The sequence below is a fragment of the Sinocyclocheilus grahami genome, unplaced genomic scaffold (genome assembly GCF_001515645.1).
Source record: "Sinocyclocheilus grahami isolate Dianchi unplaced genomic scaffold, SAMN03320097.WGS_v1.1 scaffold882.1, whole genome shotgun sequence".
Lineage (NCBI taxonomy): Eukaryota > Metazoa > Chordata > Actinopteri > Cypriniformes > Cyprinidae > Sinocyclocheilus > Sinocyclocheilus grahami.
The window spans coordinates 219,893-238,095 of NW_015506061.1; the positions used below are offsets into that span (position 1 = coordinate 219,893).

The 18,203-nt window shown below is 41.0% G+C and overlaps 1 protein-coding gene across 2 annotated transcripts in view; it reads left to right on the forward strand.

The window, feature by feature from the left end:
* LOC107563619 (protein FAM19A5-like) overlaps positions 1 to 9,538 on the forward strand; it is a 171,502-nt gene extending 161,964 nt beyond the window's left edge. Inside the window, exon 4 of one of the 2 annotated variants that reach the window (XM_016248526.1) lies at positions 8,354 to 9,538. In XM_016248526.1, the coding sequence (XP_016104012.1) occupies positions 8,354 to 8,362 (9 nt within the window). In that variant the 3' untranslated portion in view covers positions 8,363 to 9,538. Of the gene's footprint in view, positions 1 to 4,660; positions 4,710 to 8,353 lie in introns of those variants that run through there. The other variant, XM_016248525.1, reaches the window with a different exon arrangement.
* The last annotated feature ends 8,665 nt before the right edge of the window (positions 9,539 to 18,203 follow it).

The following is an 18,203-nucleotide window of genomic DNA, read 5'->3' on the forward strand; positions in this document are numbered from 1 at the left end:
GTCAGGAAGAGTGGCGTTGCCCGAGTCAGATCCAGAGCTGACTGCTATGCTTTCCTGGGCCGCCGAGAGTGTCAGGCTGCACTGGAGGCCTCCTCCTTCTCCCAAACGCTCGAGGCTGGACGATTGGTTCCTGGGGGCGCAAGCCGGTTGTCGGCAGCCGCCTCCGGTTACATTTTTCCCGGAAGTGCATAAGGATGTCACTAAGTCTTGGAAGATGCCTTTTTCTGCCCAAAACAGGCTTGGTGCCACCTCCGTCCTCACCACCCTCGACGGTGGGGTGGCCCAAGGGTATGTGGACATTCCCCCTGTCGAGCGCGCTATTGCCATGCAGCTCTGCCCGCAAGGTGCCGCCGCCTGGAGGGGTAATCCATGCCTTCCGTCCAGGGCCTGTAAGTTTTCGTCCGCTCTGACGGCTAAGGCTTACAGTGCTGCTGGACAGGCCGCTTCCACCCTGCAAGTCATGGCCCTCCTGCAAGTCCACCAGGCCAAGGCGTTGAAGCAGTTGCACGAGGGTGGTGCTGACCCAGGTGTGTTGCAGGAACTGCGAACTGCGACGGACCTCGCACTTAGGGCGACGAAAGTCACAGCGCGAGCCCTGGGTCAGACAATGTCCACACTGGTGGTCCAGGAGCGCCACTTATGGCTGACCTTGACGGATGTGAGGGAGGCCGACAAGCATCGCTTCCTGGACTCCCCAATCTCCCAGGCCGGCCTATTTGGCGAAGCTGTGGAGGGCTCTGCCCAACAGTTCTCCACCGCACAGAAGCAGACGGAGGCGTCTCGACACATCTTGCCCCGGCGGTTGGCTGCTGTCTCCACCCCACCGCCTGCTACAGCCCCTCTGTCTGCTCATCGCCGAGAGCGCCCTCTTGCGGTGCCCCTGTGACGGGCGACCCGGAGTTCTTGGATCCGGCTCTTCAGGAGGTGGTGACCGCACCACTCATTCACCCGGCGGAGGGCCAAGAGGGTTCCAAGAGGGCGAGGATGGCAGTGTGCGAGACCCAGTCTCCACATGGCCGTCCCCCTCTCCCTTCGCCAATGGGCAGCAGGGTTCGGTTCAAGGACACTATGCCTCCTCACGAGCCCCCTGCCCAGCCGTGGAGCCAGGTAAGTGGCGCGCCGCGTACTCAGACCCCACCCTGGGACGCACGGCCTCCCGGGTTGGGTCCCTATGTTTCACTGCACTGCCCCACTGCGGGTACGTCGGTGGTTTCCCTAGTCCCACTTGTTCGGTCGCTGGGGGCCTGGTTAGCGCTCCACAGGCCGTCTTGCTGGCTCATGTGAACCATCAGACTCGGCTATGCGATTCAATTCGTCCGGTGCCCTCCCAAGTTCAGGGGCATTCGGTTCACCTCTGTGATGGACAGGGATGCTCCTGTCTTGCGTGCAGAGATCGCGGCCCTGCTGGCGAAGGACGCAATACAGCCGGTTCCTCCAGCCGAGATGAGGTCAGGTTTTTACAGCCCCTGCTTCATCGTACCCAAGAAAGGCGGTGGGTTATGACTAATCCTGGACCTGCGCGTGCTGAACCGGGCCCTTCACAAGCTCCCGTTCAGGATGTTGATGCAGAAATGCATCTTTCAATGTGTCCGTCCTTTCGATTGGTTCGCAGCGATCGACCTCAGGGTCAACTGGGAAAAGAGCAAACTCTCCCCGGTGCAGAGGATCTCTTTTCTCGGCATGGAGCCGGACTCGGTCAACCTCTCAGCACGTCTCTCAGTAGAGCGTGCACAGTCGATGCAACTGCCTGGGGTCCTTCCAGCGCAAGACGGCGGTTCCACTGGAACAGTTTCAGAGGCTTGTGGAATCCCCACTTGTGGTCCCTGGACGGGACGCGGAGGTTCTAGGTGGGCTACCTCCAGCGGTGGTAAACACCATCACTTCAACTAGAGCCCTGTCTACTAGACACGCTTACAGGCTGAAGTGGAACCTGTTCGTCGATTGGTGCTCTTCCCGCCGGGAAGACCCCCGTGAGAGAGAGAGAGAGGGTAACATCACAGTGGAGTCAGCTGTCTTAACCGTGGCTTGTGTACTGCAAACACATATTCATCACTGTGTCTGTCACGAGACTCTGTTCCCCTTTCAGGCTTGAACTGATGGTAAAACTAATGACATTATTTACTGTCTTTACATTTATTTTGAAAGATGAAGCTCGCGATTATGGTAATTATGGTACATTTCCGACGAGTGCTTGTGGTGTTCGGCCAATCATAATGCACTGGGTCAGCTGGCCAATCAGAGCAGACTGCGCTTGTCGGAAGGAGGGACTTTGTAGAAAACGAAGCATTTGAGAGAGGCGGGGCATAGAGTACCTACAATAATGTACAGTATTTGAAAAATAATGTGTTTTTTGAACATTAAAGCATGTCAACATATTCTGTTACACCAAATACACCAAATAATGATCTTTAAAAAAGCATCATATGACCCCTTTAACACTCGAAGGTGATTGGGCTCTCGGGCGAGATCCCAATTCGTCAGTCACGACTGACATAACGTCTCCGTTCCCTCCTTCAGGGAACGAGGATTACACAAGTAACCGAGACATTTCGTGCGGTTACAGTGAAGTCATGTGAGGGGGAAACTATTCCTTTGAGCCAAAATGATTGCTCTTTACAATTTAAGTCAAAGTAAACTGCGTACTGTATGGACAAACAAAATTTAGCTTGAAGTTGTTAAAGTGAGTCCTGCTCTAGCAATCCTCTAGAGCCTTTCTAAGCATGGTCACTTCCTTTAATTCATCTTTGTTAATGTTTGCGGTAATTCATATGTAATCCAATTGCTAAAACTTTGCTAGAGAGTAATACGATTCTGATGCAGGAGCTAGCAGCTCCATTGCTACAGTGTAGCAATAGCACACTTTTGTCTTCAGCATCTACACTTTTGGGTCATTTTATCACTTTCCTGAGTTAATTTTCATCCTTATCCTTTTTGTTCCATATTCAGACTTAGTCTTGTTTCCAGCACCTGCTAAATCCATGAATATCCATGCAAGTATCAAGAGTCCATTATTATAAATTAAGCAACAGCCCATGTTGGCAGTATTTGGTGCCTTTTTTCGGCATGGCAGTAGACAATTTAGCAGATGGCAATGAGTATTTTCCATGGCAGGTGCTCGGAAAAGCAACAGTTTTCAAGTATTGGCTCAATTAAAACAGGATTGTAATATGTTTGACAGAGATGGGCACAAATACATCAAAAAGTATTTTGTTACCAATTACAAATATTTGCTCATCAAATGTATTTAATTAAAAATACAAAATGCTGGTCTAGTAAATGTATTTAATTAAAATACAAGTAATCTGTTATTTGAAAATACAAAAAATACAAACAATATTTACAAGCAATCATTTGAAGTGCAAAAGACAGTGCCATTACATTTAGCAATACTGGAATTAGATACACACAAGAACACCTGGAATTAAACCACACCATGCTGGGTTTGTCTGGCTAGAGTAGAACTGGCCCCCTGACTGAGCCTGGTTTCTCCCAAGGTTTTTTCTCCATTTCTGTCAACGATGGAGTTTTGGTTCCTTGCCACTTTTGCCTGGCTTGCTTAGTTGGGGATGCTTGACTGATTGCATAGACACTATTGGAAGAGACTGAATGATGACATCACTAAATCATCAATAAACTGAATTTAGATGGAAAATGACTGTTTGTTATTGTCCTCTTGCGTTATTGACAAACTATTTTCCTGTTTGACACTGTAAAGCTGCTTTGACACAATTAGTATTGTGTAAAGAGCTATACAAATAAATGTGATTTGACTTGACAAGAGAAAGGGAAGTGTTTCCCCTCCTTGAGCAACTTATAAACAACATACTCTTTAACCTTAACACTTGACAATATATCTAATATATTGATCCGTATTTCTTCTAATGTTCACTCAAGACACAACTGACTGTGTTTACTTGAATACTATCAAGCATGTCTGTGCTTTGTTTTTTTATGTTTCTTTATTGCTCCTTTATCATTTCTTGATCAGTGTTTCAAAAATTAAGCAGTCCTGCAAAACTGTATTGTTATATTGCCTAATCTAACTCAAGAGGATGTCTCAAGCTATTTCACTGTCAACAGTAAAGATGAACTCCTAAAAATGCTGATATTTCGCTGTTAAAGGGCTCTATGTAGAATTCAGAAACCCTTGTTATTAGCGAAACCGGTGGCCATTAAGTGAGCTGTAGCCACCAACTTATTGCTCATGCTCTTGCACACACTCCATAGTAATGCGAGCGTGCGATGGCCAATGTGATTCACCGACATCATGTCAAAATATGAGGTTGATTAAAATTACACTGTTATGATAGACTCCCTTGGAGTCCTTCACATAAAAAAATACTCCACAGGCTCTCATTTTTAAAGTTTCATTACATGCTGTTCACACATTGGCAATAAAAAGCAATTAATATTTGAAAATTATTTCATAAAGCACCTTTAAAAATGTCATTTTGTCCATAAAAAAAGTATCTACCTTTAACTAGCAAGCTAACATCACTTATCAGCTAGCAAGCAAAGTTGTAGAGCAGCACAGCTTTTCCTTCTGTAATACCAGTCAGTGAGCAATATGTGATAGTATATATTTTAATGCATACTTAGCCAGTTTGCACTGAGCACCAAAACAGCTTATTTCTTTTCTTTTCTTTTTCTTTTCTCCCAGTTGGAGGATGGAACCATGGATGAATTAAAGAGATAGTTCACCAAAAAATTGAATTAATTATTCACCCTCATGTCGTTTCACACCTGTAAGACCTTTGTTCCTCTTCCAAACACAAATGGAGATATTTTTTATTTAATCTGAGAGCTTTCTGTCCCTCCATAGGCAGCAACACAACTTACACATTCAAAGCCCAAAACGGTAGGAAATACATAGTTAAAGTATACTCCATGTGACTCCAGTGATTTAACCTCAATTTTATTAAGCAATGCAAGTGCTTTGTTTCCACAAAAAAAGGGTAACACTTTCTATGAAGCCCATATTTATAACACATTATAAGGGTATTCCTAAGGCATTATAATGAATGCATATTGCATTATAAAAAACCTTATAATATGTTATATAATCTTATAAATAATCATAACAACAATTATAATATATTTTAATGCTTACGTATTTGTGGTTATAAGATTATTTATTGAGTTTTATGATTATTTATAACACACAATGAACACCATAATAAATCTACTTTTACATTTATAATGGACTATATATCTTGACATTGTTTATTTAAGATCTGCACAGTATCTTACTACATCTTGTAAGTGCTTAGGTGTGGAGTGTTAGTGTTCCCTGTGAGGCAAATATTAATTTTGATGTGAGCTAGTTAATAATTCCAGCTGAAAAAATGCAATGTTTATATGTTAGGTTGCACTTTATTTTGATGGTCCCCTTAGTCTATTGACTATAAGCAACTGCATGCCAACTAACTCTCATAAGAGTATTAGTAGGCTTAGGTTGGTTCCCCTACAGACAAACTGACTATAAGTAACTTTGCAAGTACGTCAACATTCTAACTACCCTAACCTTAACCAAATAAATTGTTAGCAGACATACTACTGATACTCCAATGACTGCTAGTTGACATGTAGTTGCAGAGTTACTTATCAACAGCTGTCTAAAGGGTACCATCAAAATAATCAAACTGATATTACAGTAAAAATAGTTCAAAGCAAATGTGTCATATTACACATTCATCTGATCTGATATCAGATCTTATGGCTGTTTGAGAAAAAATATTATTATTATTATATGGGCTTCATAGAAAGTGTTACCAAAAAAAGATCTGCATTGTGTGTTCATGAGAGCATCACAATGCATTTGTGTTGCGTTCATGCGATAGAAGACTTGTGCGTCAACACAATGCTCATGAGTGAGTATTCACTAGAGCAGTGTTTCCCAACCTTTTTTTAGTCGCGGCACACTTTGGAAATTTTAACAAACTTGTGGCACCCTACAAAATTAATTTTGTCACAATATTTGAATTTCTAACTTCGATGTGATCATTTGAAAAGTATAGATATTCGGTACAACAGGGAAGAACTGCAGAATATAATGTCATACAGATATTTTTATATTATTAAACATTTTTGTCCATCAATGGTGGCAATCAGTAGGCTAATTTCTAATGAAGAGACCAATTTAAATGACAGATTTTAATGTAGGCTTTTATACATATGTAAACATTATTTAATTACCATTATAACTAGCTATCTCACAAATTTTTGCTCACTCAGTGTTTTTTTTTATTTTACAGTGGGGTAATTTTGGTGCAGTAGCACGAGTTAGCTTGATTTCAAACTTTGAATTGAATAAAAAATGACAAGTAAGCAGTCAGTAATAAAATAAGAACAAATAAAGAAATTAATAATGATAGCACAAATAAAAAATAACGACAGGCCTTCGAGTTAAATAAATTGATTCTTAGTTTTTCAGGTAGGTCTAACAGTAGGGTTAAGATATTTAACAAATTTTTTTTTTTTTTTTTTTTACCAATTATCCAAATAATGTTTAGTCCTAGAAAGCTATTATTATCAGAACACGTGAGCATAACATAGTGGTTAGCAGATCAATGAATGAGAGGGCAGCATTACCAGAGTTGTCCATATACCACACCATGTTACAACACAGTAGGGCTATTGCAGACAGAAACAATGCTGTACTACATCGATGTTTCCTGTCGGCTCAATGTTTGAGTGGACTTTGCTGTTCCGATGAGCATGAACGGTATAATACGCAGAGCGTCACACCACGTGAAAGTGAAACCTGAGCGGTGAACTAATTTCCGGAAGAATTAGCCGGAATTTCGGTGCATCTCTAATTATTGGCGACATCAGAAATGGATATTATATAATAGATGCTTTTTTGAACTATTTAGCTACTTAAAAATATAAAAAAATGTTTTTTTTACACGGAACCCCTGCTCTCGACAGACAGCACCCCGGTTGGGAAACACTGCACTAGAGTACCAAAATGCACGTGTTTGGATAATATTTTCCTAAATAAAGTGTTGTTGTTTTTTCTCACAAACAAAGCACTCACGTTGCTTCATAAAATTGGATTGCTTAATGATTTACTTAATAACATGGATTACTTGATGCATGGCTGACTGTAGAGGAACAGAAAGCTCTTGGATTTCATCAAAAATATCTTAATTTATGTTCCAAAGATGAATGAAGGTCTTACATGAGTGGAACAACAAAAGGATGAGTAATTAACAACAGAATTTTCATTTTTTGGATGAACTAACCCTTTAGGACACCGCCTATGGATCAAACAGGATGTAATTTGATTCACTTGCATCTAGCCAAAAACTGTGATAGGCTATAGTTGGCAGTACTATTAACACAGGTGAAGAAAGGTAATGTATTATCTGTGAATAAAATGACCTACTTACTACAAATTACACTTGATTTTTTTTTTTTTTTTACATTTGATTTTTTTCCCAGCAAAATACAAATTACAAAATACTCTAAAGTAATTAAATACACATTTTAAATACATTTCATTTAAATACTGCCCATCTCTGATCTTTGAACATCATATTCCATTTGAGCATCACACGTTCAATTGGATTATGCTTGCACCAGGCCTGTTGTCCAGAGCCACTTGTCTCGTCTAGAAAAATGTCTGTAGTCTCCCTCGTTTTTGGTCCCTCTGTTTTTTTTTTGTTTTGTTTTTTTCTGTTAGGCACTTGATATCTGATCAGAATTGACAAGAGACCAGCTAAACCATCAAAACACTAGCTTGGTCAAGAAACCAACTAAACCACCTAAGGCTGTTTTTTTTTTATTCTCTTATCATTTACTCATCCTGTTGTCGTCTCAGATGTATATGACCTTCTTTCATCTGTGGAACACACATTTTTATAAAATATAATACATCTCTGTGGAACAATTAAACAACGAGAACTGTTTGGTCCAACAGTGGAAAATCAGCTATTGATACATCCACATGTGTGTTTTACACGTATTTTGAAGCGTCAGTTTTGAATGTTTCTTCCACCTGCTGTATATGGACTCACAGAGATGGATTATTTTTCTAAAAATCTTAGTTTATGTTGCACAGAACAAAGAAAGTCGTACATCTGATATAGCATGAGGGTAAGTAAATGATATTTTCATTTTTGGGTGGAGTATCAAAAAAAAAACTTTAAAAAAAAAACATATTTATTATATATTAATATTAATTTTATAAATTGCAAGCACCTTATTTTGCAGTTACCAAAACTATTGGTTCTGAGAGGGAAAAAAATGGAAAATAAAATAAACATTACCCAACATTAGTCACATTATTGCTACACCCCTGGAACTGCATCACTGATCTTGATTTCCTGTGTGTTTCTGGTTGATCTAGGTGTCCTAACAGTGGGAGGGGTTCCTGGAACGCTACGAGACGAGGCCTCTTGCAGCTTCGCCCACCTGCTGTAGATACTTGCTATGTCTCATCGGCTTAACATCTGCCTCTGCCTGCCTGTCTGTGTCTCGGCTTTGGTAATGGGCAGCACCCCCTTGTGCCACGGAGGACATACTGTACATTCACAAAGCGCCTCACGGATGGTGGTACATTAGGAGCCTTGAGTATTTTAAGAACGCAGCACAGGACAATGAGGCACCTACCCTGTCTGAGACTGAACCAGACACAGGCTTTATGGGGCTCCACCAGCGGTTCTGATCTGATCTGAAACGGTGAACCTAACTGCTCTGTGAAACAGCTTTCTGCTGGAGTATGTTTTTGGCACTCATTTTTTACAGACCAAAGAGGAAAAATAATACACACAAAAAAAAAATGCATTGATTATATGAGTGCAGACTGAAGAACAGACTTGAAGGAAAATTTAGGCAAATAAATGATATATATAAACCTAAATGTAGAGAGAGAGATAGATATAGATATAAAAAGACTATGCTATACAGCAGTGGTCTACAAATGGAATCACTGATGTGGAACATTAAAATGACTGTGTCAAACATTCCCATTTATCACAATCAGAGGTGAACCTTTAGTACTTTACAGGCATTTCCTTGAACTGAATTAACCACTGTATTCCAAGGATATCGATACTGTACACATAAAAAGTCAACAAATTTAATTTGCATTTTTCAGTAGCAATATTTTGGATGGTTTGCATTAAGCATGGAAGGTTAAATGGAAGAGTACCCCATTGCTTATCATCAGAAAATATTAAAAAGGAACATAAAAAAATGCCATTTCTGATTACCAGCAGTGAAATATGTCATTACATGTATTTTGAAAGGCCTATGAGTTATATATTTAACAGTTTTATACGTTGTACTTTTGTGGAGAACCTTATTTAACATGAATAACGTTGTGGAAATGAGAGATATAGAATATGGGTAATGCTCTGCTCCATAGCAAAGGCCTGTCTTACTGTTTATGTTCAAATTCAAGTAGCAATTTTCCTTTTACATGTTCAAAAACATGACCACAGGTACTTAAGGAGGAAGAAAATGGACAACACACACATACAAACAAAAATAAATGATTTATTGCAGAAAAGTGAACATTCAGTTCCAAGTATTACACAGAGTCATGGAAATTGCTTTTAGCTTTTGTATTGTAAAGGTTCAGAGAAAACCCCTTCTATCTGGGTTTTCTGGGATTGATTTTTTGTGCTTGTTTTTGTTTGCACAGTGCTCACCTCCAAGTCTTGACACCTCGAGAAACAGTTCAGAAAGTCTTAGATTCATTTACATTAAATACTTTTTTATTATGAAATATTTTAAGAATAAATGAAATACGTGAAAATAATACGTGAAAATATACTAAAACAAAATTGTAATATCATGATGTTTTTGGCTGTTTCTTTCTCTGTTTAAAATGAATAATGCCTGGTTTGACAGATATATGTGGCGATTTGCATTTGTAGGCACATATGATGAATTGATTCAGATTTGTGAGACTGAGCGGTAAATTCACAAAACAGTGCAGAATCCTTCCTTCTTTCTTTCTTTCTCTTTTGTTTTTCACTAAACAACTGCAATCCAATTTAACCAAAAGCTAAATGTGCTGAATTTAATAATGATGATAATAATAATAATAAATGTCTCTGTACATTTTTTCATTGATCATGACAGCAGTAGTTTATAAGGCTATGAAGAAGTGTGTTATAAACAAGCATGTATCAAGAAATGCTGTTTTTATGAGCACACTTTAAGTTAGGTGCCTGGATTGCAGTGGTGAAGTGATTCTGTACAGTCCCAGAATTGTGTGCTAGATTGTGGTTTTTCACAACCTAGAACTGGCCTGAAAAATGACAAACTGCCATGTAAATTGAATTCAGCACAGATTTTTGGGGGCGTATTGTGGCATTATTCTCCTGTTTTGTATATGTGACCTCAAATATATGGCTGTTAGGAACGTCGGCCAAATTTACTACGCTACCCCTACTTTCTAGGGTAAGGGACCCTAACAATGATATCTTTGACACAGGTAGTTCAAATAAATGAACTAGAAGCCAGAGTACAAAAGGTTAATACTTTATTAGAATAACCGATATAATCCTTTTCCATGGATAATCTTATTAAAATAATAACCAGGTTGACAGAAATGTTCACCCCCTCTTTCAAAAGTCACCGTCCCGGTGACAAGACTTATGCCCATCATACCCATCCCAATCTCAAAGTCTAAAAGGAACATATAGGGAATTTGCTTAGGCTGAATTTGGGGGAACTTGGTCTTCTGGGGATCGCACCGGCCTTGGAAGGTTAAATGGATTTGAATGCAGGCCAGCCCTCGTTCTAACAGACCGGCGTAAAGAGAATTCTGACTGTTCCTGCTCCAATTCCCGTTCTAACTGATCGTGGGGGCCAGTAACTGGTTCAGGACAGTCAAAAAAATCAGATACCCGCTCCACTGGACACTGGGAATCTAGAGGATCATTGATCTGTTTGGTTAAACACCGGTCCAACTCCCACTCACCCGAATCTTCCCTAACTGCTGCTACGGGTGAACCTCCCTCCTGGGCTACCTGTATAACCACAATCTCCTCCTCTGACATTACCTCCTCTTCAGCCAATTGCCTCTGATGACCATACTCTAGCAGGAATCCTGCTGGGGGACAAATCGCCTCAACTTCACATTTATCCAAGGGTACATACCCATTAGGAAGCTCTCGCAAATCCGAGCGGTGAACATTCTTCACGTGCACCGCTGAGTCTTGTTGTCTTACCTTATAAACGGTGCCTACCCCATCCAAGCATTCTACTACCTCATACACCTTAGAGCCCCACACATCTTGAATCTTATGCCGGCCTGGGAAATGATTCTTACACAGAACTAGAGTACCTACTGGCAAAATAGGCACAGACTCTGGATGATGCCGTGCGCGCTGGGCTGCTGCCACTCCCAACTGTTCCCTAGCCTTAACATACACCAAGGCCAAATGGTCCCGATGACTCACCACCCAGTCTTGAGCTGTTGCCGGCATACTCTCTTCCTCAATCCCTAAAAGGGCATCCACAGGAAGCCTTGGCTTCTGGCCAAACATAAGCTCATAAGGGGAATAGCCAGTAGACTGATGGGCAGAGGTATTATAGGCAAAGAGTAATTGTGGTAAAAACTGTGGCCATACCCTTTTCTTTTCAATGGGCAGAGTACGCAATAGATCGTGCAAGGTGCGATTAAACCTTTCACACTGCCCATTTCCCTCAGGATGGTATGCGGTGGTCCTACTCTTCTGAACCCCATACAGGTGGCACAGTCGCTTAAGCAATTCTCCTTCAAAATTTCGCCCCTGATCTGAATGGATACGTTTTGGCACCCCATAAACATAAAACCACCTCTCTGTCAAGATACGAACCACAGCTAGCCCCTTTTGATCGAGTTGGGTAAGCTTGAGTAAACTTAGAAAATACGTCGGTAACTACAAGCACATTCTCACATCCATTTCTTGCCCATTCTAAAAGGGTAAAATCGATAGCGAGAATTTCCAAGGGCCTTGATGCCATCAAATGCCCCATGGTTGTCCGAACTTTGGGGCATAAAGCCTTGGAGACCACGCAGCGCTCACATTTGATACACCATTGCTCAACATCGTGCCGCAGATTAGACCAGAAACACCTCTCCCTCACCAAAGTGGTTGTCCTCTCTATACCTTGATGACCATGATGGTCATGAAGACCTTCCAAAACTTCCTTCCTTAAGACCCCAGGCAATAAAACCTGTAGTACTCTAACCTTCCCTGGAGGCAGGAAAACTTCCCTATACAAAACTCCATCTTTCTGTCGAACACGTTTCCACTGGCGAACCAGCTCCAGTACTTCCCTAGGCTCTTTAGCCCTTTCATAACGAGTAGGGGCCACTCCTCTTCGCCAATATTTCAAAAATGCAGCAATGTGAAGATCTGCAGCCTGCAAAGCTTGCATGTCTGCTTTCTCACGGAAAGGCACCGCTGCTATTTCTGAAGTTAAGGTAAAGTTAGGAACAGATCTTAAACACTGAACTGATGAAAGTACCTGAGGCAAGGTTATACCAGAAACAACCTCCCCAACACTATTAGGAGCTAGATCTACGGGAAGGCGGGAGAGTGCATCCGCATTGCGATTGGCTGCACCAGGGCGATATTTCAGCTCAAAATCAAACAAAGCCAACTCGGACACCCAACGCTGCTCTACAGCAGCCAACTTTGCAGTCTGCAGATAACTCAAAGGGTTGTTGTCTGTAAACACCACAAATTTAGCTCCCAGCAAATATTCCAGAAACTTCTCGGAGATGGCCCACTTAAGGGCCAAGAGCTCCAGTTTCATTGAACTGTAGTTTGACATATTCCTTTCTGCAGGGCGCAAGCCCCGACTAGCATAAGCAATAGGCCTCCGCTGACCCTCCTGTTCTTGAGACAATACTGCACCAAGACCAACCTGACTAGCATCTATCTCTAACACAAATGGCTTAGAGAAATCAGCATAGCCTAACACTGGGGCCTCTACCAGTGACCTCTTCAAAGCCACAAAGGCATTCTCCAAAACTTCCGTCCATCGTCCTTCCAACAAAATATTAGTGCCTGAACCTCGCTTATTTCCCTTACCTTGGAGCTCCCCCACTAATCTGTGTAGAGGTGCCGCATATCGAGCAAACCCCTTTACAAACCTTCTGTAGTATGATGCAAAACCCAGAAAGGAGCGCATCTCCAAAAGGTTGCTGGGTCGCTTCCAGTTGGCTACAGCACTGATTTTCTCTGGGTCGGTGGACACTCCATGGGAGGAAATTATGTGACCAAGATACCTAACTTGTTTTTGGAAAAAATGGCATTTTTGGAATTTCAACTTCAAATTATTCTGTTTAAGACGCCCCAAGACCATCTCCAACCGTTGAAGATGTTGTTCGAAGGAACCAGAAAATATGACAATGTCATCCAAGTATAATAAAAGGGACTGGAAACGTTGATCACCAAAAATCCTCTCCATGAGCCTCTGGAAAGTACCGGGTGCATTGCACAATCCGAAAGGCATACGATTATATTCGAAAAGGCCAAAAGGAGTGCAGAAAGCGGTCTTCTCTTTATCCCGTTCAACCACTGGAACTTGGTTATACCCACTAGACAAGTCAAGAGTAGAAAACCACTTAGCCCCTATTAGCGCATCGATTGACTCCTCAATCCTTGGAAGTGGGTATGCATCTTTCCGTGTTTTAGCATTGAGTTGGCGGTAATCAACGCAAAGACGTATACTGCCATCCTTTTTTTGTACCACTACAATAGGCGAAGAGTAGGGACTACAACTAGACCGGACTATACCCTGTTCAAGCAGCTCACTAATATGAGTTTTGACTTGCTAATACTGAGAGGGGGGCAACCGACGATACCGCTGATGAACAGGAGCATCATCTAACACTGGTATCTCATGTTGGACTAGATGAGTACAACCTAAGTCCCCCTCACTCTTGCTAAACACAGAGCTAAAACGGGTCAAAAGGCACTTAGCCTGTTTGGACTGTACAGCAGACAACAAGGGCCATGATGCCTCAATAGGGTCCAACGATGGCCCACTACCTACCTCCATAACCTGATTACAATTCACAAACCCCCGACTAACCACTCTCTCCTCCAATTCAGTATCCAAGACTGACTGCAGATCAACCCTATACAGCTGGCCTAGAAAGGATTTTGGCCTAAGCCATTGATCTTTCTCTCCCAGATTTACTACAGGGACATAAACTACACCCTGCTCTACAGGTAGAAGACATTTTGAAACAAGGATATTCGCAGGTAATGCACTTTCCTCACCTATTGGGGGCTCCAAGAACACAGAAGTAATGACACGAGCCATACCTTGACAAACAGTTGTGGGAACCCATTGTAGGGAGCCCGCTGGCACTCGTATGGCCGATCCTGCTCTTACAACTGCTTTCCCCAATAACCCTGATTCAGCAGTGAGAGCTAAAGTTTGGCACTCTAAGAGGGCCTGTTTCCAACCCCTCCCTGCTTGCTTAACTGTGAGGGAGGAAAACAAACTCTCTCCATATTGGCAGAAAAGTTCTTGATAACAACAGTTCAAAATATTCATGCCCAAAATACCTGGGACCGCAAGCTTTTGTTGCCGTGTGAGGGGATCTAGCGGATCTCTCATAATTAATATACCCATTTTAGGGAGAATTTTACCCAAAACTTCAACTTCTAGCTCCAAGTAGCCACAATAGGGAACTTCCACCCCATTAGCAGCCTTTAACCGCAGCCAGCTACAAGGTTTCAAACGTTCCCTGAGATACATAGGAAATGCTGATTCAAAGAAACTCTCAGTGACCATTGACACCATAGATCCAGTGTCCAGTAAACAAGCGGTTTTCACACCCCCAAAAGAAACATCCACTATAGGGCATTGTCCAATAAGTTGGGCCAAATCTTCTTCCAATAACCCTTTAGAGCCAGGAAAACCCCCCTCTGATGCCAGGCTCCCAGCACCAGAGGGTGCTAGTTTCCCGGATGCACTGAGGTGTCCTGTGCAACGGTTTGACTGTGCACCTGGGATAACTGTCCCTGGCAACCCAGGCTTCTTTAATGTGACCCTGCCGGCTACGCCAATTATGTGACCTCAAATATATGGCTGTTAGGAACGTCGGCCAAATTTACTACGCCACCCCTACTTTCTAGGGTAAGGGACCCTAACAATGATATCTTTGACACAGGTAGTTCAAATAAATGAACTAGAAGCCAGAGTACAAAAGGTTAATACTTTATTAGAATAACCGATATAATCCTTTTCCATGGATAAATTCCCCTGATAAAACAATGCAGGAAGAGTGTGCAAAAAAAGCAACATTATTAATAGGCACAACTCATCCCCCCCCCCCCTTGAATGTTTCATTAACACAATAACAATTGATTTAGAATTTTTGTTGTTGTTGATATAGATTTTTTTGTATTTAGCTTGTAAAACAAACAAACAAAAAAGTATATCCCAGCATCTCAGGCCACCGGTGGGGGGACACCCTGAATGCATGGCCAGTCCACTTTATTAATTATTGTTTAACTAATGTTAATTTATAACACTTCATTGTTAAAAATATAGGTCACACTTTATTTTAAGGTCCAATTCTCGCTATTAACAAACGATTAACTATGACTTTTGCTTCAACAAACTCCTAATTTGCTGCTTATTAATAGTTAGTAAGGTAGTTATACGTTTAGGTATTGGGTAGGATTAGGGATGTAGAATATGGTCATAATATGGAATAAATGCTTTATAAGGACTACAGCCAATATGTTGATAATACACATGCTAATAAACAACTAATTAATAGTGAGAATTGGTCCATATACTAAAGTGTTACCAAAATATATTAGTGTATATTAATCATATATTAGTACTACATTAACATTAAGACACTAGTACTAGTAAATTATACATGCTGTAAAGACATTGTTGATTGTTAGTTTGTGAGACCTAATGAATTAACTAATGTTAATCAAATGAACCTTATTTGAAGGTGTGACCTTTTCCCTAATTAGTCAGTTGAATTATTCATTTTATTTATTTCAGTGGCACTCCTATTCTTTCATAGGTAGCACCATGTAAATACTGTATTATCAAAATACCATGGTATTATTCCAACACCATGACTTGGTACCACAGCAGTCCTTTCTGTAGGGGCGATTTCAGAATGAATGGACAAGCCATTATATCTGAAACATCCATGCACCCATGCTGTAGGCTAATACAATTACCCCAAAACATGTAACATGCTCCACGGAGAGGCAAAGTAGGTCATGTGTTAATTATGTTGTGTGAGTAGGTGTGTGTGTTCTGCACACTTCTAATGATGTAGTTTAGTATATTTTGTAAGATCCGACAGATTAAACAACATTGTTTTCAATTGATTTGGCCAAAACAAAAAAGATCTATACATTTATCCGAAATACATCTATCCATTCTTTACAAATAATCTCTAACCATTCTAAGATGGTTAGACTTAAGACTCTCACCATTATAGAGTGCAACACTTTTCATTTTAAATTTATACTATGCACTACGCCACGTGCATATATTTTATAATGTTATTTTTGTGTTCAGCAGAAGAGAGAAATTCAAACAGATTTGGAACAACTTGAGGGTGAGTAAATGGCGACAGAATTTTTATTTTTTTGGTGAACTGTACTTACAACACTTACAACACACAAGAATTGTCCAACTTTCTACTTTTTTTAGGCTTAAAAAGTGTTTAAGTCTTAAAAGTGGTACTTTTTCTTGTTAGAATTTTCAGGGTTAGCAAACTATGCACACTATTTATACTATAAAATGCATATGTACTAGGGGTTGAACGACTTCAGATTTTTTGAAGTCGACTTTTATGTGATGAAAGTCGAGTGAAAGTCGACTAGTCGCTGATGACGTCATTAATGAACAAGTAAGTCTGGAGCTGTAAAAAAAACATCTTGTGCACAGCTATTGCATCTGACACAGCGCTGCCCACACGGCTATTGCTCCATAACCGCTTTTTTATCAGTTCTTTTGTATTTGGGTCGTTATATTTCTCACATACTTCTGCTCATTCTAAATCAGATACAGATAAAGTAGCACAGTAAATTACATTAATATGAATGCATTAGTGAGAGCGATTGCGTGTGTGAATTAATTCTACCTGGCAGTGTCTCTCTACTAGTAGTGAAGCTGTGGAATTTAGTTAAGAAATAAATGCTTGAACTTTTCAGTTTCTAAGCTATTTTATTGAGAAATCACAGAACAGTGTTGACAATACATTTCCTCACTGAATGATTCTGTGCGTGTGATGTACACGCTACTGTCTGTAGCCTATGTGTTACAGTGCAGCAGCGCATTAGATTAGAACGGCGATTAACTTACCTGTGCAATAAGCTGTTTAAAACGTGCATTCTCCCGTTCAATTTCGAGCATCCAGTAATATAATCACACATGTTTTGTGGAGCACTTTTAGAATATGCATTTATTTGTCATTTGAACTGTTTGGAAACGGAGCGTAAATGTGGAAGTCCTTCAAAGATTTCGAATCCTGTTGCGCCCTCTATAGGACCAGCGACTAGTCGACGTCAAGCTTAAAGCGTCATGGCAGAGCATTGAAGTCGACTAGTCTATGAATGCATTAGTGAGAGCGATTGCGTGTGTGAATTAATTCTACCTGGCAGTGTCTCTCTACTAGTAGTGAAGCTGTGGAATTTAGTTAAGAAATAAATGCTTGAACTTTTCAGTTTCTAAGCTATTTTATTGAGAAATCACAGAACAGTGTTGACAATACATTTCCTCACTGAATGATTCTGTGCGTGTGATGTACACGCTACTGTCTGTAGCCTATGTGTTACAGTGCAGCAGCGCATTAGATTAGAACGGCGATTAACTTACCTGTGCAATAAGCTGTTTAAAACGTGCATTCTCCCGTTCAATTTCGAGCATCCAGTAATATAATCACACATGTTTTGTGGAGCACTTTTAGAATATGCATTTATTTGTCATTTGAACTGTTTGGAAACGGAGCGTAAATGTGGAAGTCCTTCAAAGATTTCTTATCCTGTTGCGCCCGTGGACCAGTGACTAGTCGACGTCAAGCTTAAAGCGTCATGGCAGAGCATTGAAGTCGACTAGTCGGTGCAACCCCTAATATGTACACAAAAATGAAGACTCAGCTAGTGACACAGTCTTTTATCTTTACCTCTGGTTGTTAGAAAGCCATTAAAAAAAATAATTGTGGAGAAAATGTATAGGGGGGGGGGGGGGGGGGC